Source organism: Dunckerocampus dactyliophorus, chromosome 7, assembly GCF_027744805.1.
Source record: "Dunckerocampus dactyliophorus isolate RoL2022-P2 chromosome 7, RoL_Ddac_1.1, whole genome shotgun sequence".
Classification (NCBI taxonomy): domain Eukaryota; kingdom Metazoa; phylum Chordata; class Actinopteri; order Syngnathiformes; family Syngnathidae; genus Dunckerocampus; species Dunckerocampus dactyliophorus.
The window spans coordinates 1369802-1396130 of record NC_072825.1 but is presented as its reverse complement, the minus strand read 5'-3'; the positions used below and the strand labels follow the sequence as shown (position 1 = coordinate 1396130).

At 43.8% G+C, this 26329-nt stretch overlaps 3 protein-coding genes across 6 annotated transcripts in view; all 3 read left to right on the top strand.

The window, feature by feature from the left end:
- The first annotated feature begins 716 nt into the window (after positions 1-716).
- On the top strand, positions 717-13279 carry tap1 (transporter 1, ATP-binding cassette, sub-family B (MDR/TAP)). 2 transcript variants are annotated; one of them, XM_054783032.1, is made up of 13 exons: positions 717-902; positions 1934-2251; positions 2752-2950; positions 4121-4235; positions 4310-4440; positions 4508-4713; positions 4780-4977; positions 6479-6607; positions 6677-6871; positions 7059-7232; positions 7323-7479; positions 7550-7686; positions 10037-13278. In XM_054783032.1, the coding sequence occupies exons 2-13, from the start codon at positions 1946-1948 to the stop codon at positions 10226-10228; spliced, it is 2139 nt and encodes a 712-aa protein (XP_054639007.1). In that variant the 5' UTR covers positions 717-902; positions 1934-1945; the 3' UTR covers positions 10229-13278. The 2 variants fall into 2 exon arrangements, with proteins under 2 accessions (XP_054639007.1, XP_054639008.1); XM_054783033.1 differs by lacking the exon at positions 1934-2251 and having other exon boundaries at positions 719-902; positions 10037-13279.
- A 392-nt stretch (positions 13280-13671) lies between these two features.
- LOC129185512 (bromodomain-containing protein 3-like) lies at positions 13672-21916 on the top strand. 2 transcript variants are annotated; one of them, XM_054782693.1, is made up of 12 exons: positions 13673-13864; positions 15426-15714; positions 15791-15928; positions 16044-16188; positions 17024-17187; positions 17455-17958; positions 18334-18462; positions 18670-18915; positions 19455-19708; positions 19796-20112; positions 20188-20316; positions 20383-21916. In XM_054782693.1, the coding sequence occupies exons 1-12, from the start codon at positions 13833-13835 to the stop codon at positions 20517-20519; spliced, it is 2484 nt and encodes an 827-aa protein (XP_054638668.1). In that variant the 5' UTR covers positions 13673-13832; the 3' UTR covers positions 20520-21916. The 2 variants fall into 2 exon arrangements, with proteins under 2 accessions (XP_054638669.1, XP_054638668.1); XM_054782694.1 differs by lacking the exon at positions 18334-18462 and having other exon boundaries at positions 13672-13864.
- A 316-nt stretch (positions 21917-22232) lies between these two features.
- Positions 22233-26329, top strand: part of ankmy2a (ankyrin repeat and MYND domain containing 2a) — a 28880-nt gene continuing 24783 nt past the window's right edge. Inside the window, exons 1-7 of one of the 2 annotated variants that reach the window (XM_054781015.1) lie at positions 22300-22449; positions 22626-22687; positions 22815-22879; positions 23193-23331; positions 23411-23509; positions 24369-24529; positions 25653-25867. In XM_054781015.1, the coding sequence (XP_054636990.1) occupies positions 23199-23331; positions 23411-23509; positions 24369-24529; positions 25653-25867 (608 nt within the window). In that variant the 5' untranslated portion in view covers positions 22300-22449; positions 22626-22687; positions 22815-22879; positions 23193-23198. Of the gene's footprint in view, positions 22450-22625; positions 22688-22814; positions 22880-23192; positions 23332-23410; positions 23510-24368; positions 24530-25652; positions 25868-26329 lie in introns of both variants that reach the window. The other variant, XM_054781014.1, reaches the window with a different exon arrangement.

Genomic DNA, 26329 nt, shown 5'->3' with positions numbered 1-26329 from the left:
AAAAATTCAGTGCGCATACACTTTGGTTTTGGGAAGACCCATGTCACGTGACGCCGTATTTTTGCAAATTTAATTTTTTTAACTTTTTCAAAACACACACATTGTGCTTACAAATTTTTATTTTATTGAAAAAATGTAAAAAATAAAATAAAATAAAAGCTTAGCTTTTAATTTTTCTTACATTAATACAAAAAACACAGGTCTACCAAACATGTTTTGCCCGCTGAAGTCCTTTACATTTTTTTAATTGTAAAAAAAATACCCATGTGACTAAACTAGTATTACCAATTGGCTTGCTGACCTTGAACGGAGTGCCCCATGGCTGTGTACTCTGCCCACTGTTGTTATTTTTATACTTCCCGTATGTGTGGTAAGTCTCAGCGGTGCCACAGTAGTGTATTCGGACTGTGTTTTCCAAAATCTAGCCTGGATGCTGGAATTTATTCAGTTTAAAAGTGCTTTCAAGTGCTCATAAACAGGCGCTTGGGACACATTACTGTCAGAATGTCATCAAAAGTCACTTTTACATGATAGCAGACCTTCAAATGCAATATTTATATATGTGTGTGTTTACATTCCCGTCACAACAAAAATAGCAATGTAATTTAAAAAAAACCTTCAAAATAGCAGCTACTGTAGATGCAGGATATACTGTACATACCTTAGGTCGCCATGTAGTGTCGCTGTTGGACACAGTGAGTCTATATCAGTGACACGCTACTTTCTCTTTCACTTTGACGAGTCTTTACGGTTCAGTCGGCGTCTGAAGGGAAGAAGCTGCTGCTTGAGATTTATTTTGTCTTCATTTAAGACTATGGCAGCTGTTTGGTAACTTTAAAATCACGCAACTTCGAAGAGAACTGCTGTGCTGATCAGCGAATAAATCCACTGCGTCGTTTACAGTAAGTACACAGTACTCTCAATTCTGGCGTTCTCTTAATTAAATCATTTCATCTGTTTTCTTTTTTTAAACTGAATGCTGTTTGAGTTTCATTGGAACTTCTTCGTTTCAAAGAAATGCAGTGGCGAGAAGGAGAAAACGAAAGTGAAAAAAAGTGGACTTGCAGTAAAAAGCCCCTAAAACGATACATCACCTTGAAATCGAAAGCACAAAACAATAAGCTGTTTTTTTTAACCAAATGTATTAACTGTGTTGTGTGTACACGTGCAAACATAAGTACCTCTGACTGCGAAGTAAGCAATAAAAAAGTATTTTAAAAATATTGTAGTGACCTTTAGGGCTGCTGTGTGTTGTGTTCGTGTACGTGTTGCCGTGAACGATTTGGCAATGTTGTGGTTTGCGGCCGCAGCGTTAGCCTGTGTTAGGAATTATTGTCTGTTGTGGTGGTTGTGTGACTACATTAAAAAGGCTCTTGTTTCGCCTATCCTGTATGTGTTTGTTCGGCGAACGGAGCGCTGCAATATTTTTTCTGACGGAATGGCAGCATTGTGTTCACATTACTGGATAGCAAAGTGAAGTGTGAAAAAAACCCTAGGTAAAAATTAGGGGTGCACTGGCCGATTTGCGGAATTATGACATCACACCGGCAAATCCGATAACATTCAACATAGCTCCAATAACCGATCATTTTCTTTTACAAACTGTCCAATGAGGCGAGATTACCCGTACTGTGGCGTGCGTCACGGGGCTGAGGTGAGCAAATCAAGCGCTTCTTTTTCTGTGTCGTTCCCACCTCCCCTGCGCTAAAAGGTAAACAGTCATGGAATTAAGAGAAGAAAATTTACAAAGATTCTTTAAGAAGAAAGTTGAATAGTCAAAACAATTTTTAAAAAACAGCAAAAATGGGGGAAAATGAGTAAAGAGCCAAGTTTGTAGTAAATATGCTGTTTCACCTACAGTATTTCAAAAAGCTATGTGGCCCTCACTGGAAATGCATGCATGCAGTCATGAGCTCTGGTGCTGTGCTTCCAGACGTGGTGCACGATGCGCCAACGGAGCCACTTCCTCATCCCTCTGCTCTTGCTGTGCGTGGATGTCTGCGTGGTGCGCGGCCTCCGCCTCCTGCAGCTCTCGAAGCTCCTGCCCAGCCCCTCGCTTGTCACCCTGTGGGCAGGAGCGCTGACCAGGGCCGGCCTCCTGCTCGTCACCGCCACCTCCTGCGGAGGAGACCTCTCGTGGGCAAGCAGCTTATCGGTGCTTTGCTTGCACCTCCCGGTCTATGTCGGCCTCCTCTCTGGGATGGGGTGGTCCACCGAGGAGGAGGTGTGGGGATGGCACTCCTGGGAAAGGGTGAGTCGACCAAAATCAAAAGTACTGCTCTGTATTCAATATAAAAGCCCCAAAAGTGGTATGGTATGGGAAGATCTGCCTCAATAGTCAAACCAAGCATCATCATGCATGATGTCAGCAAGTCTTTTTTTTGGCTTTTGTGTACCAGTGATGGTGAGGAAGCAAGGTGTGATGATAACCATAGAAGCAGATATTAACAAAGGAAATGGGTGGGAATGGGCGGGGGTTCATGACACAAATCAAATGACAGGTGTCTTCCCGGAGTGAGTCAGTTTTATTTTACAGTTCTTCACTTCTTTCTTCGCTCGTATGACTGTCAGTCATGTTAAAATATGACTTAAAACCTTGCCTGTAAAGTTCTAAAGGTTTTAGGATGGCCACAATTTGACCCTGGAACAGACTGAAATTGGAATTGTGACCGACTTCAAAGGTTTCACTGTGAGTGCCCATCTGGCTCTCCTGGTGCAGTCTTTTCAAGGTACTCGCGTGTGTTTTTGCAGTTGCTGCAGGGCTACGCGGTGACGGCGGTGGCGTGGGTCTACTGGAGTCAGTACGTCTCGCTGTGGACGTCCACGAGCGCCAAGGAGAAGCCCAAAGAGGACATTGAGTCATCTCTTAGGAGGAGGCTGATTGGATTCATGCGACCTTATGTCGGACGATTTGTTATTGTGCTGATCCTTGTACTGCTCTCCTCCTATGGTAAGTGAGGCAGTGTGCGGTGCGTGGTACCGGAATGTACGTTCTACATTTATGCAACTAGTAGTACGTTACAAGACACGAGACTAACATTAAACACTTGCTTTGTCACCGATAATGCAAAGCTGAGAAGGAGGGCGCTTAAAAAAATATATATATATTAGCATAGCCTGACCTACATTGGATAGGTTTTAGGGTGTTTCATGAACAAACGTGCGATTTAATAAAACTACAATCGTTTTTAAAAATTATCAACATGTATTTACATTTTATAGATTTTTTTTTATATGTAATATATCTAATAAAACTTATTTAGACAAATTATTAAAAGGTGAGGTGAGGATTTTTTTTGTATCTGTTTTAATGTAATAAAACTATATTAAATATTTTTTACATTTATTAAAAAAAGGGGAGGAATTTTTCTGTGTTTTTAACAGAATAAAACTATATTTAATGTGTAATATTACATTTATGTAATAAATCTATGATTATCATTGTTTTAAGTCATTGAAAAGGCAAGGATTGTTCTTTATTTGCATTAGTTTTAATTGAATAAAACCATGATTTTTTTTGTTACTTATAAATTTGTTTTTTAATGACTGAAACTCTGCTTTTGTTTTTTAAACTAATTAAAAAGGTGAGAAATTATTTTAATTAAATTAACTTTATTTTTTTATGATTAAAAAGGTGAGGATATTTTTTTTACTGAATAAATCTGATTATAGCTTTTTTTTACCAATTAAAAAAGATTAGGACTTTTTTTACTGAATGAAAAGTTGATTTTTGTAACCGAATAAAACTGTGACTTCTGTTTTTTTTAACTACAGTAATTTAAAAAGGTGAGGAATTATTCTCTTTGTTTTTAATAAAAGTTAAGTACAAATTGTATATATTTTTTAATTTAAAAAGAGGATTAGTTTTTTTGTATTTATTCCTTTAACTTTAAGCTATTATTTCTTTTTTTAAAGTAATTTAAATAGTAAAATAATGGTGTGGAGAACGTTTTCAGTGGGGAAGTTTGGACACCCCTGTGCTCACTATTGCCTCTAGAGGAGAAATGTGGCATTACACAACTACGAAGCATTCTATACTGTTGAGCAAGTTGTTCTTTCTGGCATGAAATCAGGGAACGTGCTTTGATGGACAGCCTAACGTGGTGGAATGTGTTTGCAGGCGAGATGGCGGTGCCGCTCTACACGGGCCGTGTGACTGACTGGATCACAAACCAAGAGGCGCCGGACGCTTTCTACGAGGCCATCATGATCATGGGGGCAATGACTGCTGCAAGGTCAACTTAAAAAAACACACACACAGGAAGCTGACAAAAAGCAAGCTCCCATTTTGCATTCTTGCGTGTTGCAGCGCGGTGCAGGAGTTCATCGGCGACCTGGTGTACATCTCCACCATGCGGCGTATCCACACGGCAGTGCAGAACGCCGTCTTCCAAGCAGTGCTGAAACAGGACATCGCCTTCTTTGATGCCACCACCACAGGTCGGCTGCGGAATCCCGTGAGAAAGAGATAAGACGTGACGCTGGAGTATCACTGCCTCCGTTGCAGGTGAGCTGGTGTCCCGCATCACCAAGGACACGGACGACATGAGCGAGGCGCTGAGTGAGAAGCTGAGCCTCGTCATGTGGTACACGGCCCGCTTCTTCTTCCTCCTGTATTTCATGACCATGCAGTCGTGGAAGCTGACGCTGCTCTCCTGCATGGGGCTGCCCATCATCTGGGTCATACCCAAGTTCATCGGGCGCTTCAGTCAGGTAAACACCGATGCCGTATCATGCTGCCCCATCATGACGAAAAACCACGTCTTCTGCGATCTTTAGACGCTGTCGGTGAAGATCCAGGAGTCGGTGGCTAAGGCCAACCAGGTGGCCACAGAAACCTTCTCCTGCATCAAGACGGTGAAGAGTTTTGCCAACGAGGACGGAGAGACGGAGCGCTACAGGCAGGCCATGGAGGACACGTACGCCCTTCATAAAATACAGGCCGCAATTTATGGAGTCACTACGTCTGCCAACAGTGTGGGTGGATCACCTCATTTGTGTCTGCATACTTTATATCAGAGGTGTCCAAATTGCGGGCCGGGGGCCATTTGTGGTACACCTTTGTTTTTTTTCATTGGCCCGCAGCACATTCTAATACCACGGAGTATTAGGGCCACACGCAAATAATCATCTGAGATTCCAGAGTAAAGTCGTACATCCATGAAACAAGTCATAAATTTACCAGAAAAAAGTTGTAACATTACCTTTTGCGAAAAGGGGGGACTTATGTGACCTTTGGCCTTGGGCACGTGGAGGGGATGGGGTAAGGAGGGTGGAAGTGAGAAGGGCTGCTCTGTTTTGCTGCCATGTTATAAATAAAAGCCTGCCTCAATCAAGAGGAAAGTTTCCCTCCTTCCCGAAGAGCTGTGCTCCACCTTCCCTCTGACACGTAATATGACCGTAATATTACCACTTTCTTATCGGAAATTTTAAACTTTGTTTCTCAACTTTTTCTCACAAATTTACAACTTTATTCTCGTAATGTTACGCCTTCTTTTGTCATAAATTGACTACTTTTTTCTCATAAAAATACAATTTTATTCACGTAAATTTACGAATTTGCTCTCGAAACCTCAGATTTACAGCTTTTTTTCTCATAAATGTACGCCTTTATTCTCATAATATTACGACTTTTTGTCTCGTAAATGTACAACTTTTTTTCTCGTAAATTTGCGACTTTTGTTTTCGTAAATTTACGACATTGTTCACGTAAATGTACTTTATTCTCGTAATATTACGACTTTATTATCGTAAATTCACAACTTTTTTCTTGTCTTTTTCTCACAAATTTACAACTTTATTTATCGTGAATGTATGACTTTATTCTCGTAATATTACACCTTTTTTGTCATAAATTTACAACTTTCTTTTCTCGTAAATATACGACTTTATTCACGTAAATTTACGAATTTACTCTCAAAATCTCAGATTTACGGCTTTTTTTCTCACAAATTTATGACTTTATTCTCTTCAATATTACGACTTTATTATCATAAATGTACAACTTTTTCCCCGTAAATTTGCGACTTCTGTTCTCGTAAATTTACGACATTATTCTCGTATATGTACGACTTTATTGTCGTAATATTGTCTTTATTATCGTAAATGTACAACTTTTTTTCTCATACATTCACGACATTATTCACGTAAATGTACAACTTTATTGTCGTAAATGTACAACTTTTTTCTCATAAATTTAGACCTTACGACTTTAAATTTACAAAGCTTATTTAAAAAGAAAGTTGAAATATTTTGGGAAAAAAATGCAAAAATGGGGGGAAAAAAGCGCAAAAAAGAGTAAAGTTGATAGTAATCACACTGTACGCTTTGTCACCTTTTTTTCTATCTATAACTTCTTAGCATATCTACTAAATATCAGCGTGGCCCTCGGTGGACAAGTTTGGGCACCCCTGGTACCCCCTGTACACTAGGAAGCAAACACCACAGTTGATTTTTTTCAACCATTCATGTTCCCCAGTTGAGCACTTTGGCCATGAAAGTGTGCATTCTGTACTACGGAGGGATGCTCGTGACAAGGGGAACAGTCAGCAGCGGAGCGCTGGTCTCGTTCGTCCTCTACGAGCTGCAGTTTGCTTCTGCTGTGGAGGTGAGCCGCCGCAGAACTCGAGCATGAATCCGCCTGTTGTCACGTCTTCCAATGTTGTATCTTTTCCAGGCCTTCATGCATTCTTACCCAGAGGTGAGGAAGGCTGTCGGCGCCTCTGAGAAGATCTTTGAGTATCTGGATCGGAAACCTCGAGTACCCCCGGAGGGAACCTTGGCCCCTGAGAACCTCGAGGGCCACGTTGAGTTCAAGAACGTTACTTTTGCCTACTCGGAGAACACCGATGACGACAGCCTTGTCCTCAAGGTTCGCTCGCTCCCGTTAGTGTTTATCTGTCATGCCTTCCATCAGTGGTGTCCAAAGTGGGGCCTGGGGGTCATTTGCGGCCCACAGGTTGTTGTTTTTTTTGGCCCGTGGCACATTCTAAAAATACAAAAATACAATGAAACAAGAAAACTATAAAATAAACTATAAAAAACTCTTCTTCAACCAGAACGTTTCCCTGGAAATAAAACCGGGACGCATCACGGCACTTGTGGGTCTCAACAGATCAGGGAAGTCCACCTGCATCAAACTGCTGGAGAGGTTTTACCAGCCCCAAAGCGGGGAGATCCTCCTGGACGGGTTGCCTTTGCAGAGTTATAAAGACCTTTATCTTCGGCACAAGGTGGGTGGCTTTGGAATTGAAAAACCCAACGTGGTTCTGAGGAACCACGGACTGACACCCTCCGTTCTTCCTCGTCATGGTTGTCGCCAGATTGCCGTGGTGAGTCAGGAATGTCTGCTGTTCGCTCGCCCCGTGTGGGAGAACATCAAATACGCCTGCGACGCCAGCGACGACGACATGTACCGAGCCGCCCGCCTCGCCAGCGCCCACAACTTCATCACGGCGCTGTCGAAGGGCTACGACACAGGTGCGGACCAGAAGCTCTGGTGGAGAATACTTGACACTTGAATGAGCAACAATAATGTGCTGTTGGTTAGATGCCGGCGAGAAAGGAGCACAGTTATCCGGAGGGCAGAGACAACGTATCGCCATCGCCAGAGCTTTAATCCGACGACCCAAGGTCTTGATATTGGACAACGCCACCAGCGACTTGGACACGGAAAACGAACATCAGGTTAGGACCCGGGAAATCCTATCAATCTGTTTTATAAAAGACTGTTGATTTGCTTGAATTTCAAATTTGATTTCAAGCCAATCAGACTTACTAATAGCAGCGGTGTCCAATGTGCGGCCTGGGGGGCATTTGCAGTCCGCAGGTTTTTTGTTGTTGTTGTTGTAATGTTATGAGGAAAAATGGCGTCATTTTAATAGCATAAAGTTGAAATAGTAAATAAAAAAAAGACATTTTAGGTCGTAATATTATGAGAAACAAACAAGACAAAATAAAGTTGTCATTTTTGGAAAATTAGGATGCAGAAAAAGTGATGATAAAGTCAGTAATATAATGTAATAAAGCCAAAATATTATGGGAATAAAGTCAAGAATTACAAGAAAAACACAACAAATACTGTTGTCATTATAATGTTGTCATTTTTGGAAAATTAGAGGGAGGGAAAAAAGTTGTAATATTATGGGAATAAAGTAGGGGTGCACCGATCGATCGGCCACCGATCAGTATCGGCCGATTTCCGTGAAAAAGCATGGTATCGTGCATATGCCGATACTTGCTTTACAACGGCGATCGGCTCCACCGATCACTTCCGCCCCCGTTGCAGCATCCAGCCTATAGCGACCGTCTCCCGCCCCCTTTCCTTTCACAAAGCCAAAACAAGCATGGCCGCCTTGTGGGACTTCCTTGTTCGTCGTTAGAATATGACTTTTTTTCTCCTTCTGATTTGATTTTCATAAAATGACATCTGTTTTTTTCCATTTCTGCTGTTGTGTGTTTTTTTCCCAACAATTTCAACTTTCTTCTTGTAAATTTTCATCTCGTAATATGATTACTTTATTTCCTTTACTTTATTATTACTTTATTCCTATGATAGTTTGACATTATTCCCATAATATTTTTTACAACCTAATTTAAAAAAAATGACAACTTTATTTGGATTTGTTTGTTTCTCAAAATATTATGACTTTTTTTAATTTAATATTTCAACTTTACGCTACTAAAATTACATTACTTTTCCTCATAATATTACAAGTACAGTATTCTTTTTCCCCTTAGAATACAACCTTTTTTTGCTCAAAATATTGTGACTTCATGCTTGCAAAATTACAATTTGTTTTCCAACTATTTCAACTTTCTTCTTGTAAACGTTCCTCTTGTAATTTTGACTTTATTCTCTTAACATCATCACTTTTTCTGCAACCTAATTTTTCTTTATTTTTTGGTTTGTTTGTCACTCATAATATTATGACTTTAATATGTTTTTAATATTTCAACTTTAGGCTACTAAATAGATTTTTCCTCATAATATTACGACTTTTTCTCTTTAGATCACAACTTTTTTTTCTCTTAACTCATTCAATCCCAGCCATTTTTCAAAAGGACCGGCCATTTTGACGGATTTTGACTGATCTTTCAAGGCACGCAGAATATTTTGCGCTATGGTTATATAAACATGGAAGCTACCAAAAGAAAGATTAGACTCCCCTCTTTCATCAGAAAAAAAAGTTTGTTTCTACCTTTTTCTGTCCTTGAGTAATCAGCAGGAGAACATAGGTAAGTTTCAGGAAAATATCAGTTCCCAACTAAAAACAAAAAGGGAGAAAAGATACATTTCAAGCATAACTTTCACTTTGACACAAATATTTTTTGCTATGTGTCAGCTCAGATATCTAAACAATTACTGTATACCAACATAAACGACACAAAAAAGGTTGGGTTTTTTTTACATCAAAATTATGTACAAATATAATGCCATAAACTATGTACAATTTTCACATTTGGAACTGATCTGTGAGTTGGAACTGAACTGTGTGTGTGTGCGTGTGCATGCGTGTGGTACAATGCAACAGCTGCTTTGGGCTTCCCTGTCCTGCCATGTCATGTGTCTCCTTTCTCAGCTCTTATCAAATGCACTTCTGCCATCTCGTGGCCGTTTTATGGCATTAAAATTGCTCTCAAGACGATCCATTTGTGAGGAGTTGCTTCAGCACCTCGTTTAGCCTCCCCTGCAAAAATAAGCGTAAAAGACGTACAAATACTTTGTTGGGATCGGGCCTTCGGGTTTAAGTACGTTTTTGGTATTGAATAAGTTCATGTTTTCCTTTTTTTTTTTTTTTTTTTTTTAGTTTTCTTATTAAATTATATTTTTAGAATGTACTGCGGGCCAATAAAAAAAAACAACTGGTGTGTGCTGCACTTTGGACACCCCTGCTACAGCGTCTGTAGATGCTACAATAATAATATATAATACAATAACAATATTAAAGCAAACAGGGCTCTGGTATCGGCTCTGGTATTTCTTAGTGCCTCCTGTGGGTTATCTTCTAACGCAGGACTTGATTGCACCCAACAGGTCCACCAGGCTTTGCTGAGCCAAGGCAAGGAGTGCTCTGTGCTGCTCATCTCCAACAAGATGAGTGTCGCCAAGAAGGCCGACCACATCGTCGTCCTCCACAACGGGACGGTGGAGGCGGAGGGTTGCCATGACGAGCTGCTGAAAAGAGGCGGCCGTTACGCTGAACTGGTGACAAAGGAGGCGCACTGAGATTGTGGATATAAGGAGGCAGTGCCTTCAAGCCTAGCTTCCCAATGTGGGGTACATCAATTGTCATAGGGGGCACATGAATAAAAATGAAAAACAATTAGCGCCTGACACTCACAATTACTAGTGCGCCTGAATGCCTCACGGCCCAAACAGAAGACATCAAATGATGTTCATTGCTGTGTGTGCATCATGCGAACAAATAAGTCAGTTTGATGATTATTTTGTGCATTAAGAGTGTTTCTTCTTGAAGATTTCATTTATATTGGTGTTCCAAACCCCGTACGGCCCAGTGGTGAAAATGAGCCCCGAAAATGGTCAGATCAAATGTCTGAAGGGGTATGCGACTGTAAGAAGCTTGGAAACTACTGCCTTTAAGGACGTCAGATACACTGTATGCCCATTTCCCGCTGCACCGTACCTCCTTGGCTCCGTTGTATTTCTAGCATACCTTCAGTTGAGCCAAGCTGGGTGTACCATTGGAGGATGTGCATGGAGCAATGACAGAAACAACTAACCTTAGTAGCTCCTGCCGTACCTTAGCTGTGGGCGCTGCAATCATACAGCAGGTCCCCGATTTAAGAACGAGTTCTGTTCCTACGACGGCGTCATTAGTCGACTTTCACGTCATAGCTTATACCTAACTTAACGCCTTAACGCCACTGTACCCTGATGCTAGTCATCACATCTCATCATCCAATGAGGTTCATTTGGTCAATCATTCATTCATTCTCAACAGTTCTTTTTCAACACACCAGAGTTGCCTGACAGTTTCAACTGATCACTTACAGTCTTCTTCAGAGTGGTCACGTGATCACATGTTCTAGGATATCGTCTCTCTCCTTTATGACGGTCCAGTGTTGGTCCATTTTTCTCTACTCTGGCAGAATTTTTGTCTTGAGAGAGAGAGAGCGAGAGAGAGAGAATGGCCTTCGCTTACTCAGAGGTACAAGCTACTACTAAGCACACTTTACAACATGAGAACTCAAAACTTGCACTAGAGGAGGAGGAAAGGGGGGTGGAAGTGTTCCAGCCACTCGTCACAGCCATATATCAGTGCGTGTCGTGGACCCCGCCTGTCAGCACTGGGGGGATGAAGCGACAAAGGTGTGGGATGGGAGAGGGTGTGTGTAGCATATGTGCATGTGTGTGAGTGTAGGTCTGGGGAAGTTGTTCAGTCTAGCGCACAATCCTGGTGCCTCAGACCGCAGGATGTCATTGCAATAACACAGCAGTTGCCATGGAGACGACCGTGAGCGGCCCTGGGCAGAGGCAACAATCAACAGGTGTCTGTGAAAGAAGGGGAAGGTTCCAAAGCGTCTCACTGCAGCAATCTCCTGGAGGAGTTGTTCCAGCAGCGACCTTGGCCCGGGGCCAATACCGGGGGGGGGAGCCGAAATGCTGATTAGAATGTTTGGGTTAGTGCGAGTAGCCGCATTCCAATAGACTCGGATACTGTTTGTCCATTCTGGTCTCTCGATCGACCCAGCAATCATGACGGGCAGCTGCTGGGCACTTAGACTGCTGTCTCCGTCTTCCAAATTTTGTGATACAGCAGGGCAAGACAAGAATCGCCAGGCACACGACCCTCCACTTCCCCCAACTGTCTATCACGTAACCGACATTGAACGTTCCGTCAGGGCAGACAGGTTCCCCCGAACCCTGAGCTGCTTGCCGGGAAGATTCTGTCAGTTGCGAGAGACCAGTTGATCAATCCGTGATTTAGATTTGGAGAGCAGTGCGGACAGAAGCGCTTCAAAGTAGGAGGCAGAACAAAACGAGACATGAGAAGCAAAACAGGGAATATAAGAGCGGGGAGAGGCAAAAGATGCAACCACCTTCGTTGACAGCCATCAGAAGGAAGAATCATTTAATTCATTTCACGTCCAATGTGGTGGCGTTCCTTTTCTGGACGTTAACTTGACCGTGATAAGTGAATTTTTGCTAAGTAGGATTCCTTATTTATAAATAAAATATTTTTGTTGTCAGAAAATCCGTTAACAACCTTCTAAATATGTTTTTTAACATTATTAGAGCCCTCTAGACATGAAATAACACCCCTATAGTCACCTTTACACTCCTATTATTTAATGTAGTAGACATAATAAGAGAAAATAAGATATAAATAAGACTCGTGCTTGTGTGTGTTGCTGTAAATGTGTTCCGATGCGAGGGGAGCTGAGTGATGCGGCGAACAGGAAGTTCGGGGTTCAGAGTTGAGTTTTAGCTCGGCTTGGGTTACAGCTGCAACAGTAGCCCGTGTTAGGGATTATTGTGCCTGTTGTGAGATCATTCAAACCTGCAATAAAAGCCTGTTCCGCCGATCAAGTCTGGTGCTTGTCTCACCCAGTGACATTACTGACACCTAGTGACCAGTATAGAATACTACATATTATCACAACGTCATTGAATGCCTTAGATTTGTATATTACTTCATTTAGTGTTGCTTGAAAATGCGTATTTTAGGCCGTAATAGGCCGTATTCAACCATGAAACAGCAATGATTTATTAACACATTTTTGAAAAATTGTGATAGAGTGAAGCCGCAAAATTCGAAGCGTAAAGCGGTGAGGGATTACTGTAGTTCACGAGCAGGTCTCGTTTTACAAACCGAATTGCATAGGTAGTTTCGACATAAGGGAGTGTGTCATAACCACCAAACTTCAGGCAATAACACAAAATGAAAATCAAAACTGTGAACCACGTGTATTACACCCCACAGTCTCCACTTTGCTGCAGCGCTACTTTTTCTCGCTGCCCCCAATCAACTATTGAATAAACTTTGTCTACCATCAACAGCCCCCGATCGTCCTTCCTTTGTTATGGGTTGGTAGCGTGTCTTGCTGTGACTGTGGCTTGGTTTCTGCAGTTTCCCATGGTACTATATTTAAGTGGAAAACCCGACCGCCTCAAACTGGGAGTGAGTAGAGCCGAGCGTGTACTGTGCAATGGAAATGCAGCATTAGTTGTTAGACCAGTAGCCATTTAGCCATTTGTTTTCACAATTTCCTATGTGCACCTTGAAGCCATTTGTACCATAAGCCCTTGTTTTGATCTGATGGATGGACAGAGGTGCTGGAGGGGTAATGGGCTACTGGGAATGGTAGAAAATAATTGCAAGAAGGAGAAACAACTGGTGATATTCTTATTTGTCTTATATATTATATTGTTAAATTGTTCACAAATGTATTTTTGTTTATCTGCCTGAAATGTTTGTCCTGTGTATTACTGCGATTAAAACTGTATCGGTATATCAATACTACCCCTGTAGTTCCAGTACCTGCTATCGGATGTGCAGCAGTATCGGCCAACCAGCGAGGTGGCTAACGTCAAACGCTACAGCAATTACAGTCTGGCGTTTATGGGCGTGTTGCTTTGTGATGTTGACAGACGTGTGGCCACCGCCAATCGGCGCGCGGAGTGGCCTGGAACGTGACAGGAAGTGGGAGCTCGTGCGGAGCGGGGCGTTTATAGGGCCAGCCAGAAGCGGAAGCAGTTAGGCGCCATTTCAGTGCGGAGTTACTGCTCGCTGTGTCGTCCCCCCCTCCCGGCGAGCGGTGGCGACAGCCCAGTCGCCTTTAATTGGATCGTAACACCACGAAAGCCGATGGAAGCGGCCCTCAATCCGGCACACGGAAGGTAACGTCAGCGGTTTGTCGGTTCCTGTCTATCGATGTACGACAGGAAGTTTTTTTTTTTACTGCTAGGGAGGGATGCAAGTCTTTAACGCCAGCCTAGCATTATGTCCCTAGTTACTGTTACTAGCGCTAGCATGTCCATAAACCGCTCGGCTAGCAAGCTACCGACCAGAGTTATGCTGCGACTGCCTTTGACATGGCTGCCCTTTAGCACCCCTTATGTGGGCTTATATTACCCTCTTGGACAGTGGTGGAGAATAAAAATGTGGATGACAGTTGCAACCCCGGTTACTGTCCATTCATCGTTTGCTCGCCCCTCCAAGGCTACGTGGGCACTGCTACTCCGAATCTGGCTCCCAAATTCTGACATAGATTCCCATATTCCAAGGCATCTTAACTATGAGACTTCAGCTGCCACGTTTATCAGGTTATTTCTTAGAATGAATTGCTATTGTTTTTTTACTATTCTTGCTCTCTCGTCCTGTTGAAACATTACGGCACGAATATAATAGCTCGCTTAAACAATGTTATTTTTGTGTGAGACGACGTGCTAAATAAAAACGAATTGACTTTCGGGTCGTTTTGACTTGTTTATCATGACCCGCAATCGGCGTCTTGTCATTGTTGAAGCGGTGTTTACAAACACGGAGGGCGGGGCCTGCACATCACGTGACTACTAGCTACCGGACTCGGAAGCCCAAATGAACAATTTTGTAATCGTTTTTTTTAACATTATGTATTTGTAACGAATGTTTTTTTTTAAATTAGTTGCCGTTTACACGAATGGCAAAAAGTCAATAACAAAAGTGATAGCCACACCGATATGCTAATATTTGATGCATTTTCGCTAAGCCAAGAAATATGCGGACTAACAGTTGCATTGCGAATGTCTTAAGTACGGTGGCCGACAAGGGCGAAAGAGCCAAAACAAAAACTCACAATAATAATATTAAAAAGTGCACTGCAAAAAGGCTGCAAATGCCCACAACACACACCAAGCCCACAAAACAACTACATGGGAGAAGTGCTGAATGGGAACAAAATGGAAGGTTGCTAGTCTAGGAGGGATTTCTGTCTTTAAAAACATGAGCAGGATGCCCAGAAGAAGGTTGACTGAATGAAAATGTACATTTTTCTTTGTCTTTGTTGTTGATTTGCTCTTCTGAGCGGGAAAGATTTTATGTCACGTTCCGCATGACAAGTTGGACGTTAGCGTTGTTTTTTCTTAGTTTTCATGTTATTTCCTGTTTTTTGCTCTTGTATTGGTTTTCTGTTTCCTGTTTGGCGCAATGTGCAGCTGCTTTGCGGTTGCTGGAGAGTGTAAGTATAAAACATAACGCTTTACAGTCATTGCAAATGTAACATTTATAATCTGAAGGCTAAATTTGGTCATAATACCACACTGCGGACATACTGAACTTGTCACTCTGTGGAAGACGATGCAGTTTGATGAGGTCTGGCTCAGGTGCGGATATCAATGTCAGCCGCAAAAACGATAGCGATTCATGCTGACTTTATACCATTTCTGTACATCTGTGTCTGCCTGCTGCTCTCCAACCAAGTTCTGTAGTTGGGCTGCCCTGTGGCGGGATGGACCAGCACACGAGCACCGGCAAACGCATCCGCAAGCCTTCCCTACTCTACGAGGACTTTGAGAGCCCCTCCCTGGCGCACACCATGCCCCAAGGTCCCCCCGCTCCGCCGCAGCCCCCCGTCAAGGACCCCTCCAGGCTGGGCCGCGTGACCAACCAGCTGCAGTATCTCCAGAAGACCTTGCTCAAGTGCCTTTGGAAGCATCACTTTGCTTGGCCGTTTCACGAGCCTGTGGACGCCCACAGGCTTAATTTACCGGTGAGCTTTTGCTTGCTTACTTTCTACAATCAGCATCACAAAACAAATATTCTACTCCCCACTCTGCACATGTCAGGATTATCACAAAATAATCAAACAACCCATGGACATGGGCACCATCAAGAAGCGCCTGGAGAATAACTACTACCGCAGTGCGTGTGAGTGCATTCAGGACTTCAACACCATGTTCACCAACTGCTACATCTACAACAAGGTAGGTCCAGATTCCATCTTGGGCTGCCATGTTCTTCGGGTTGTGAGGGACAACAGTTGTAGAGGCTATAACATCTTCTTTTGTTTTGTTAATGTGTACTCGCATTGTCTTCCAGCCGACAGACGACATTGTGCTCATGGCCCAGTCCTTAGAGAAGATCTTTCTCCAGAAGGTGGCCCAGATGCCGCAGGAGGAAGTGGAGTTTGCCTCCCCTGTCCCCCGCAAGAAGAACGGCAGAGGAAGAGGCCGCAAGTCGAGCCGTGAGTGTCCTGTGGGATTTGAATGACAGGTGTCATTTCAGAGAGGACCACATACTCAAAAATGAAAGCGTGCAAGGGACACTTTGATATTTTGTAATCCTAAGAAGTTTCAAGAAAAAAACTGCATCTCAGCTTTGTGATGTACAGTAGGTGAAAAAGCACATTATTAGTATCAACTTCAGTCTTTTTTCCCTTTATTTTTGCTGAGGTTTTTTCCCAAATATTTAAACTTCCTTCTTAAATAATCTTTGTAAATTTTTGCCTCGTAATATTCTGACTTTATTCTCGTGATATAATTTTTTTTCCCCAAACCAATTTTCCAACATTTTTACTTTGTGTAGTTTGTTTCTCAAAATTTTATGACTTAAAAAAAAATTAATATTTCAACAATTTTTCTAACTCTTCTGTGCATTTTCTTTTCATAATGACTTTCTTCCCAGAATAATTTGACTTTATTCTCGTAATATTGTACCTTTTTTATCTTAATGTTTTGACTTTATTCTCTTAAAATTACAGCTGTTTTTTCTTTTCTTTTTCTTCAACTCTTTCAATTTTCTTTTGGGAAATTTTTGTCTCATAATATGAATTTATTCCTGTAACATAACTTATATTTATGTTAACTTATATTTTTAGAATGTGTCATTAAAAAAAACAGCCGCTGGTACAAATGGCTCCCGTGCCGCACTTTGGACAACAATGGTTTACACACACACACACACACACACACACACACACCAAGTGTACCTAATGTTGTGGCCGCTGAGTGCCCCCAGCGACGTTGGTCTTCTAACCAAACTTGCAGCGTTCTCTGAATTATCTCTAATGTGTCCGCCAGCAATGAGGGCTCAGCAGGTGCCCGCCGTGTCGCAGTCTGCTTACTCGCCGTCCTCCTCGGACACTGGGGACTCGACACTGGATAACTCTCCCCAGACCGTGCTGACCAAGAGCCTGCCTCCAGCCACCATCATGGGCTTGCCCCCCACGCAGCCCACTACCAAGGTGCCACGCTCAGTCGACCAGGAAATAATGCAACACTTTCATGTTCTTAACAACATACAAGTGTAAAAATAAGTGAACCCACATGAACAATATAAAACATAACCGGACATGTTTTGCTAGAAGTTATGTTTCTATGGCTATCGTCACGACTTTCCTCTTTGCAGTGGGTACTGGCAGAAGATAAGCGTCAAATCTTTTTTTATTTGTGTGTGTGTGTGTGTGTGTGTGTGTGTGTGTGTGTGTGTGTGTGTGTGTGTGTGTGTGTAGAAAAAGGGTGTGAAGCGTAAGGCGGACACCACCACTCCATCTACCATGGGTTTGACTGTGGGCATGTCGGGAGATGGACACGGACTCATGGTGGGCCTGGGCAAAGGAGGCCACGGGGGCCAGGTCCATGACTCCTCCATGAACTCCATCTCCTCCATGGGGGGCATGACTTTAGAGACTCCACCTGGCATGGGCCTGGTGCACAGCCCGGGAGGCCCTGTCCTCCTCCAACCCATGTCCTCCAGCACCGGACGCAGGGTGGGCAGCGGCCGGCCCATCAAGCCCCCCAAGAAGGACTTGCCGGACTCCATCCAGCTCCAGCCCTCGCGGAAGGGCAGGCTGAGCCCCCTCATGAGGTACTGCAGTGGACTGCTCAAGGACATGCTTTCCAAGAAGCACGCCGCCTACGCCTGGCCTTTCTACAAGCCTGTGGACGCAGCAGCGCTCAGCTTGCATGACTATCACGACATCATCAAGTGTCCAATGGACCTCAGCACCATCAAGGTGACATGATGTGCTCTTTGTCATGTAGTTATTTATAGTATATAAAACAAAGATATCCAGTCACACCTGTTAAATAATCAAGAGGTTGGACTGGAGAGCCACTCCTAATTCTTCACCTCAGCAAGACATTGTGGACAGTTGTCTGTGGGAACACTTTGGGGAAGCGCCTTTTCTGTTCCCAGTACACAACGCAAGCTCCATTAAAGGCATGCTTGCATGGGTTGGGTGTGGAAGAACTAGAACAGAGGACAACAATTCCCACAGACGGGCTGCAAAATCTTGCGCGTCAGGGTTTTTGCTTCCTAGGTCTTTGAAAATACCCGAGTAAGTAAGGTTTTTATTTCAACTTCCTGCTCTTCTGCCTCTCCTGACCAGAGGAAGATGGACGGTCGCGAGTACCGAGACGCTCAGCAGTTCGCCAGCGACGTGCGACTCATGTTCTCCAACTGCTACAAGTACAACCCCCCCGATCACGACGTTGTGGGCATGGCACGCAAGCTGCAAGTGAGCACGGTGCTCTGATTTGAAACCGGTAGATTAAAGTTGGGTTTCATCCCAGCATTGGAGGAGGCATTTTAGGAACTGGTGATGTTATTCTATTGGTCCAAACAAACTTAATTTGCCCCCCCACCCCACCCCAGAATGACCCGTGGAATACATCAATACATCAACAGTTTTAAATCCACCCTTGTTTCCCCCTCTGGTCTTCAGGACGTGTTTGAGTTTAGTTTTGCCAAGATGCCCGACGAGCCTCATCTGGACCATGGCGCCATGTCCATGAGCGGCCACCCGACGTCGTCCTCGTCCTCATCGTCCTCTTCGTCCTCGTCTTCGTCGTCCACCTCCGAGAGCGAGCCCAGCAGCGAGAGCGAGGAGAGCGAGAGCAGCCCCAGCTCGGACAGCGAGGAGGAGCGAGCGCATCGCCTGGCGGAGCTGCAGGACCAGGTGTGCACACAGGTGAGCACTCGTCTTTGTCGTGTAGAACACAGTTATATTGTTTATCGCACTTCCCTCTTTTATGACTTTCTAAATGCTGTTTTTAACATTATTAGAGCCCTCTAGACATGAAATAACACCCCATTGTCTCCTTTACACTCGTATTACTGAACATGGTAGACATAAGAGAAAATAAGCCATTTAAGACATAAATAAGAATGCTTAAGTGTGTGTTGCTGTAAATGTGTTCCAGAGCTTAGTGTGGGGGGCCGGACAGGAAGTGACGTCAGGGCTTCAGAGTTGAGTTTTATGTAGGCGTGGGTTACGGCCCCAACAGTAGCCCATGATGGGGATTGTTGTGCCTGGATGGATGGATGGATGGATGGATGGGCATAGAGTGAGGGTGTGATGTTCGAACCGCAATGTAGTGAGGGACGACTGTACGTGTAATCTCGCCTCATTGCAGCGTTTCCCAGCTATTTTTTAATGTTATTGGATTTATCGCTATGACATCATAATTTCTTCTAATTATCCTGCATTTTAACTTTTTTTATCGGCAGCTGAGAGCCGTGCACGAGCAGCTGGCGGCACTCTCCCAAGGCCCCATCGTCAAACCCAAGAAGAAGAAAGAGAAAAGAGACAAGAAAGACAAGAAGAAGAAAAGGAAGCTGGACAAGCGGAGTCGCGGCGCCAAAAGCAGAGCGGGTTCTGAAGAGTGGAAGATGCCCACCAAGATGCTGAAGGGCAAGACGTCGCGAGCAGGGGGCAGCTCCCAGGCCAAGAAGAGCCAGACGAAGAAGAGCAGCAAGAGCAAGTTAGTTACCAAAGTGTTTTTTTATTCAGTTTGGGCCAGTACTTCCATTCATGAACTCCTCAAAATCTTCTGCTTGACTTCCTCCAGGAGCGCCAAGAAGCCGTTTTACCCGCCGCTGTCCGACTCCATGCTGCCGCACTATGACTCGGAGGAGGAGGACGAGATCGTTCCCATGTCGTACGACGAGAAGCGCCAGCTGAGCCTGGACATCAACAAGCTGCCGGGCGAAAAGCTGGGCCGCGTGGTCCACATCATTCAGTCCAGGGAGCCCTCACTGAGGGACACCAACCCCGAGGAGATCGAGATCGACTTTGAGACTCTCAAGCAGTCCACGCTGAAGGAACTGGAACGCTATGTCATGACCTGCTTGAGGAAGAAGCCCCGCAAGCCCTACAGCGACCAAGGTAGCATGAAACCTCCGAGGCAGCTTCACTTCCTGTTTGTTGCTTAAAGGCTGATGTTGTTTTTTGGTCCACTAGCGGCAAAGAAAGGTGGCGCTGGGAAGTCCAAAGAGGAGCTGACCCTTGAGAAGCGTCTGGAGCTGGAGAGGAGGCTGCAGGACGTCAGTGGTCAGCTCAACTCGGGCAAGAAACCTGCCAAACCGAAAGGTGAGCAGACACTCGGACGTGAATTATTTCTTCTCTCTTATCTCTTTGCGCTTCCCATCCTCGCAGTGGAGAAGCCCAATCCCGCAGAGATGCACGCCCAGCCCTCTCGCCTCAGCGGCAGCAGCTCCAGCTCAGACTCCTCCTCTTCCTCCTCCTCGTCCTCCACCTCGTCCTCAGACACCAGTGAGTCAGACTCTGGGTGAGATCTTTTCTTCCACTCTGACTGAACTAAAAAAGAAAAGAAGAAGAAACTCAGGGACTTGGGCTGGCCCAGGACATGACGCACCCTAAAACATGGTGAAAACCCACTCAAGCTGACTACTGAAATATTTGAATGTTGGACTGAAGGGATGTGGGGGAAAAAAAAACACTTATTGCCTTGGTTTCTCCTGCCTACTTTGTTGTAAATACATGTACAAATTTATGTTTCTTTTATAAAGAAGAATTTTATGACGATTCCCCCAGACAAGGACCTTGGGGTGTAAGTCTTCTTTGGCCGGCCTTGTGCCGTAATAAGTATTTATTTGTTTTGATCGCCCGCATTTCCTTGCATGTCACTTCATCACCTCTCTCATCATCTGACGCCTCATTTGGCGCCAAGACCCCGCCTTAATCCTCCCAATCTTTGTTGAACAGTACGTTTAAAGAGCAAAACTGTCCAACATGAACTTATTTGTTTCAGTAATTTGCACAAATGTTACTGAGGTCTAAGTATTTCCATTTGTTGCTTTGTGTTCAACAACCTGTTATTTATTGTACTGCACAGAAATGGCCTAAAAGTAATAACTGCAAACTTTGAGTTTCATGAGTTTTTCTGTTGTTTTCTAAAAACTTGACTTAATTCCTGATGTGAACATGTGGAGTAAGTGTTGACTGTTTCTTGAAACATCAGTATGTATCTGCAGCACTTAACATTTTGAACGTTTGGCTTCTCTGCATTAAAAGTAAAAGTTCCCTGTTTAAACTGAATAATATTCCAAATTCTCCAAGCCAGCGTGTTCCACACACATTTCTTCATTGTTCAGAGAAAGGAGATGAATGCTTGTATAGTCTTAAACTGTATATGCTGTTGCACAAACTACTGTATCCCTGCTGTTCTTTCTTAATTTTGTATCTTTTACGCCGCTCGCACAGCACACCTGTCACTCCAGCTAATGGTTTCCTCACTAGAGCAGCTCTGTCTCTTCAGACGCACACCTTTTCATTTGACAGCTTTGTTTATTAAATAAATATCTTCTGTAGACGTGTGCAGTCAATGTCCAGTTTCAGTGAGCTATAACGTCAAATTGTACTCTTGTGAGGTATTTCAAAAGCTGGTCACTTAATTATCACACAGTAAATTGGTTGTGAAATTACACGAAAAGGATCAGTTACACGTATTATTTGGTGTACGTACTAATGTGTTGCGATCTTCGCCAGTAGGTGGCAGCACTTAATGCTACGACTGAACATCAATCACGCTGTGATGCTTTCATTTTGAATGACGTGTTTGTCACTTTTACGTGACAAGAACAAAATCACTTTGAGAGGTCTAAAGTGCACGTTGCATATGCTAATAGTTTCCCACAATTAATACAACGAAACTTTTTTCAAAATGCAATGTGTTGCTTAGATTTATCCTTCATGTGCATTTTATTATGATTCGAGGGAGAAAACATTAAATTCCTTGGGCCTTGAAGGTCTCACTCCCTCTTCTCAATGAACTTTAGTCTAGAGTCTAGACGCTCATGTCTGGCGCTCAGTATTTCATAGAAACGAGAGGGGACAAAAGTCAATTAGGAATCTGATATAAACTTAGAATCCAAACCACAAATAAAAACATTAGTTTTTCTGTATCTAATATACTTCTCTCGTGAATACATATATTATTCCTACTGATTACATTTCTCAGTTTACGTTTTTACTCAAACACCCCCCTGCCGGAAGTGGGCGATGGTACGTTCCCAGTGACAGCTCGAGCTGGGCTAGCTCTCATGCCCCGGCTTCAGAAAACAGACACTTTTTAACAAGCTGGACTCGTTAATTGTCCGTTCCGTTTAAGTCAGCTTGTCAGTTGATCCGCCGACATGTGTGCTGCCAAGAAGGGAGACTTGTCTCCGAGCGAAAAGGAGTTGTTTGATGTTATCACGGCAGGTAAGCCTCTTCGGCTAATCTCCCACAATGTGGCTAGCACGAGCTAGCTTAAATGATACATTTGAAACATGCTAAAACACCCAGGAAACGATACGCTTCATGTTTTATCGGATTAACGTGTACGAGTGATGTTTTTCATGATATTGTCTACAATGTGTGTACTGTTGTGGCTGCAGTACTTGGACGTCATACTGAAAACTGTGTCTAATATTTTGACTCTCTGGTGTAGCTAAACAAGGTAAGATGCGGACTACAAGCACGATAATGAGCATAACAGTTAATCGACAGCCTTGGGAAGGCGTGCATGTTATGCACCGCTTGTATCCATTGAAGTCTGTCTTACTCAAATGTGTTTGTTTTTGTAGGAAATGTCCAAGAGGCCTCAAGACTGCTGGGCTGCAAAGATGTCAGAGTCAACTGCTTGGATGAGGTCATAAAACATTTCACTTGACTTTTCCTAACTTAAAAAGTATGAAGCTTCAAGGATTTGTGGATGACAAACATGCACAAGGGTTTGACTTCTGTATCTTTATTGAACGCTGCACGCATGACAGGGAGAGACATTTGCTTCTCCTCAGGAAGAGGAGTACCCTTCATGTCCTCTTGTTTTTGTCCCTATGCCCACATGTCAAAGTCAGGTGTCTGAAACGGATGTTTTGTCAAGTCCGAGTCATCCAAGCTGTCTAGTTGGTACTTCAACATGTAGCTTGTCACCAAATTATGTGTAATCCGTCTTCTTGCAGTACGGCATGACGCCACTCATGCATGCTGCCTACAAAGGCAAAGCAGACATGTGCAAGCTGCTGCTGCAACACGGCGCCGACGTCAACTGCAACCAACACGAGCACGGCTACACGGCGCTCATGTTCGCCGGCCTGTCGGGTGCGTTGCCGACTTTGAACAGGTGAATTTGATGTCGCTGTTTTGTCAATCAAGCCTCCGCCCCCGTTTGCTCTGGCAGGGAAGACGGACATCACGTGGATGATGCTGGACGCCGGGGCGGAAACGGACGTGGTCAACTCTGTGGGAAGAACCGCCGCGCAGATGGCCGCGTTTGTTGGTGTGTGACGTGTGCATGCACAGTGATCTTGTCATTGAATCGCCTGACAGTGTTTCCTGTTTGCCCTCACTCGTAAACGCATTAAAACGCACCTGGGTTGCCAGAGAATAAGAAGACGAAGCAGGAAGGATTGGTGTTAAGAACTTGGCAACTTTATTGCTATATTTAGCGAGTAATCAGACCCTTCTAGATACTCTTTCTCAAACAAAAGCCACTTGGTGTCTGACATGAAAGCATGTATCGCTCACAGGTGGCTCAGTCTTGTTTGACATAAAGGACAAAGTGAAAGGAGAAAGTTCATTTGTAGTTGTGAACGTATTTGTTTTGATTTTCCTATTTTGTGAGCGTCATGACCAACTATGCGATTACATCATCTACTCCCCTGAATTCTGCCGAGCAACAAGTGCTGAAGCCATTCTGTGCTTTTACTTCTGCTGTACTTTTCCTGCCATGTATCCAACTCAAGGAGCTTGTGCCCAACCATTTATTCCCATCCTTATAAAAACATCATAATTTCAATTGAGTTTTTTTTTAATTTGAGTTTTAATTTGACTGATCATGAACAACACCTCTCACCCGCTACATGACACTGTTGTTTCCCTGAGCAGCTCCTTCAGCACCAGACTGTTACACCCACGGTGTAAGAAGGAGAGGTTCCGCAGGTCCTTCATACCGACCGCTGTCAGGCTCTACAACACCTGTACCACCTGAACCATGTTGTAGACACTATGCTTTCTTTACACTGTTCTCTTTACTTGTCTTGCTGCTGTAACAAGTAAATTTCCCCGCTGTGGGATAAATAAAGTACATACAATACAATTTGAGTTTTCACTTAAAAATTTTTTTATTTTTATTTTAGGGCAACACGACTGTGTCACCGTCATCAACAACTTCTTCTCTCGCACCCGCCTCGACTACTACACCAAAGCCCAGGGTTTGGAGAAAGAACCCAAGTTGCCCCCCAAACTAGCCGGACCCCTGCACAAGGTCATCATGACCACCAACCTCAACCCAGTCAAGGTAAAAAAAAATTAAAAATAAATTTGCAGTTAAATTGGTTTTATGTTCCATCCATCTTCTTCCGCTTATCTGAGGTTGGGGCGTGGGGGCAGCAGCCTAAGCAGGGAAGCCAAGACTTCTCTCTCCCTGGCTACTTCTTCTAGCTCCTCTTCGCTTATCCCGAGGCGTCCCCAGGCCAGTTGAGAGACATAGTCTCTCCAACATGTCCTGTGTCTTCTCTGAGGCCTCCTACTGGTCAAACATGCCCTGAACCCTTCCCCCAGGGAGGCGTCCCGGAGGCATCCTGACCAGATGCCCGAGGCACCTCATGTGGCTCCTCTCAATACGCAGGAGCAGTGCTTCTACTCCCGTGCTTCTCCCGGATGATGGTGATTCTCACCTTATCTCTAAGGGAGAGCCCAGCCACCCTACGGAGAAAACTCATTTCTTGCCCTTTGGGTGAGAGTAGGAACGTAGACTGACCAGTAAATTGAGAGCTTTGCCTTTCGGCTCAGCTCTCTCTTCACCACAACGGATTGATGCAGAGTTTGCATCTGGTTTAATTTATTTGATTTTTATTCTTTTAAAAGATACCACAAACTTGCATGCTATAACATCATGGCTTTAAATAAACACGAGGGGATTTTGTTCTGTGTTTCCCGCAGGACTGCAATGTATTTGTGGTTGTGGGTTGCTTGGGTTAGCCGACATCGTCGTCGAATTTGCATAACTGACCACACGTCATTTTTATGGACGCCGTGGAAGAGTCAAAAGCGAACAAAAAAACCCATGAAAGGCAACACAAATATGATTAGAAATACAAATGAACCTTTTTCTGACACTTTTTTAAATGTCCCAAGCAATAAGACCAGAAAAAGTTGCTAGTCAGTTTTTTTTTTTTTTTCTCTGCATATTTGCTAAATATAATGACAAAGTCTTTATTCTCTGGCAGACCAGGTGTGAGTGAGGTGTGCTAAGAAACAGGGTTACCCTGCTACCTACTGGACTGAGTTGGAACGACGAGCCACACGCACAGACAGTCTCATTATTAACTCTGGACAATAAGAGCACAGAGGTCGTCCTATCATAGCAAAGATTATAGACTGACTCTGACAGAGAACCCACCCAACCCCCCATTCTGCAGATGGTGATGCTAGTGAAGGAGAACCCGCTGCTGGCCGAGCCGGAGGCTTTGGACAAGTGTCGTCGCGTGATGGAGCTCATCTGCGAGAAGTGCATCAAGCAGCAGGAAATGAACGAGGTGCTTGCCATGAAGATGCACTACATCAGCTGCGTCCTGGGCAAGTGCGCCTCCTTCCTCAAGGACCACGACGACAAGCTGGACGGCCTCACAAAGAGGTCAGTGGGTGAAGCTAACGCTGGTACGGTGGGAGGAGCTCAGAATAGATTTAATTTGGGAAAGTGATGGGCAATCAATCACTTGGGTAAATATGTACCAGGAATGCTGTATTGTTGATGTATTGAACCACACAGGCGACTAATAATGTTGGTGACTTATCATAAAAGTTCATAACTGATATAAAATGCTAGGCGGAATTCCTGTAAGTTTAGTAATTGGCATATGCCAGGCACACTCACTATGACGTGTCCTTGTCACTTTAATACCTTTTGAGCATTAAAGATTCTAAAAGCAAACCAATGTTGGGCAATATGCAGTTTCCCACAGGACTGCAATCTACCTGTGGCGGGGTACACTAAGTCCCCAACTTATGAACACAATTGGTTCCAGACGACTGTTCTTATGTTGACTCGTTCTTAAGTAGGGGAAAAGGTAATATTAGCAATGATAGAGGTACTACA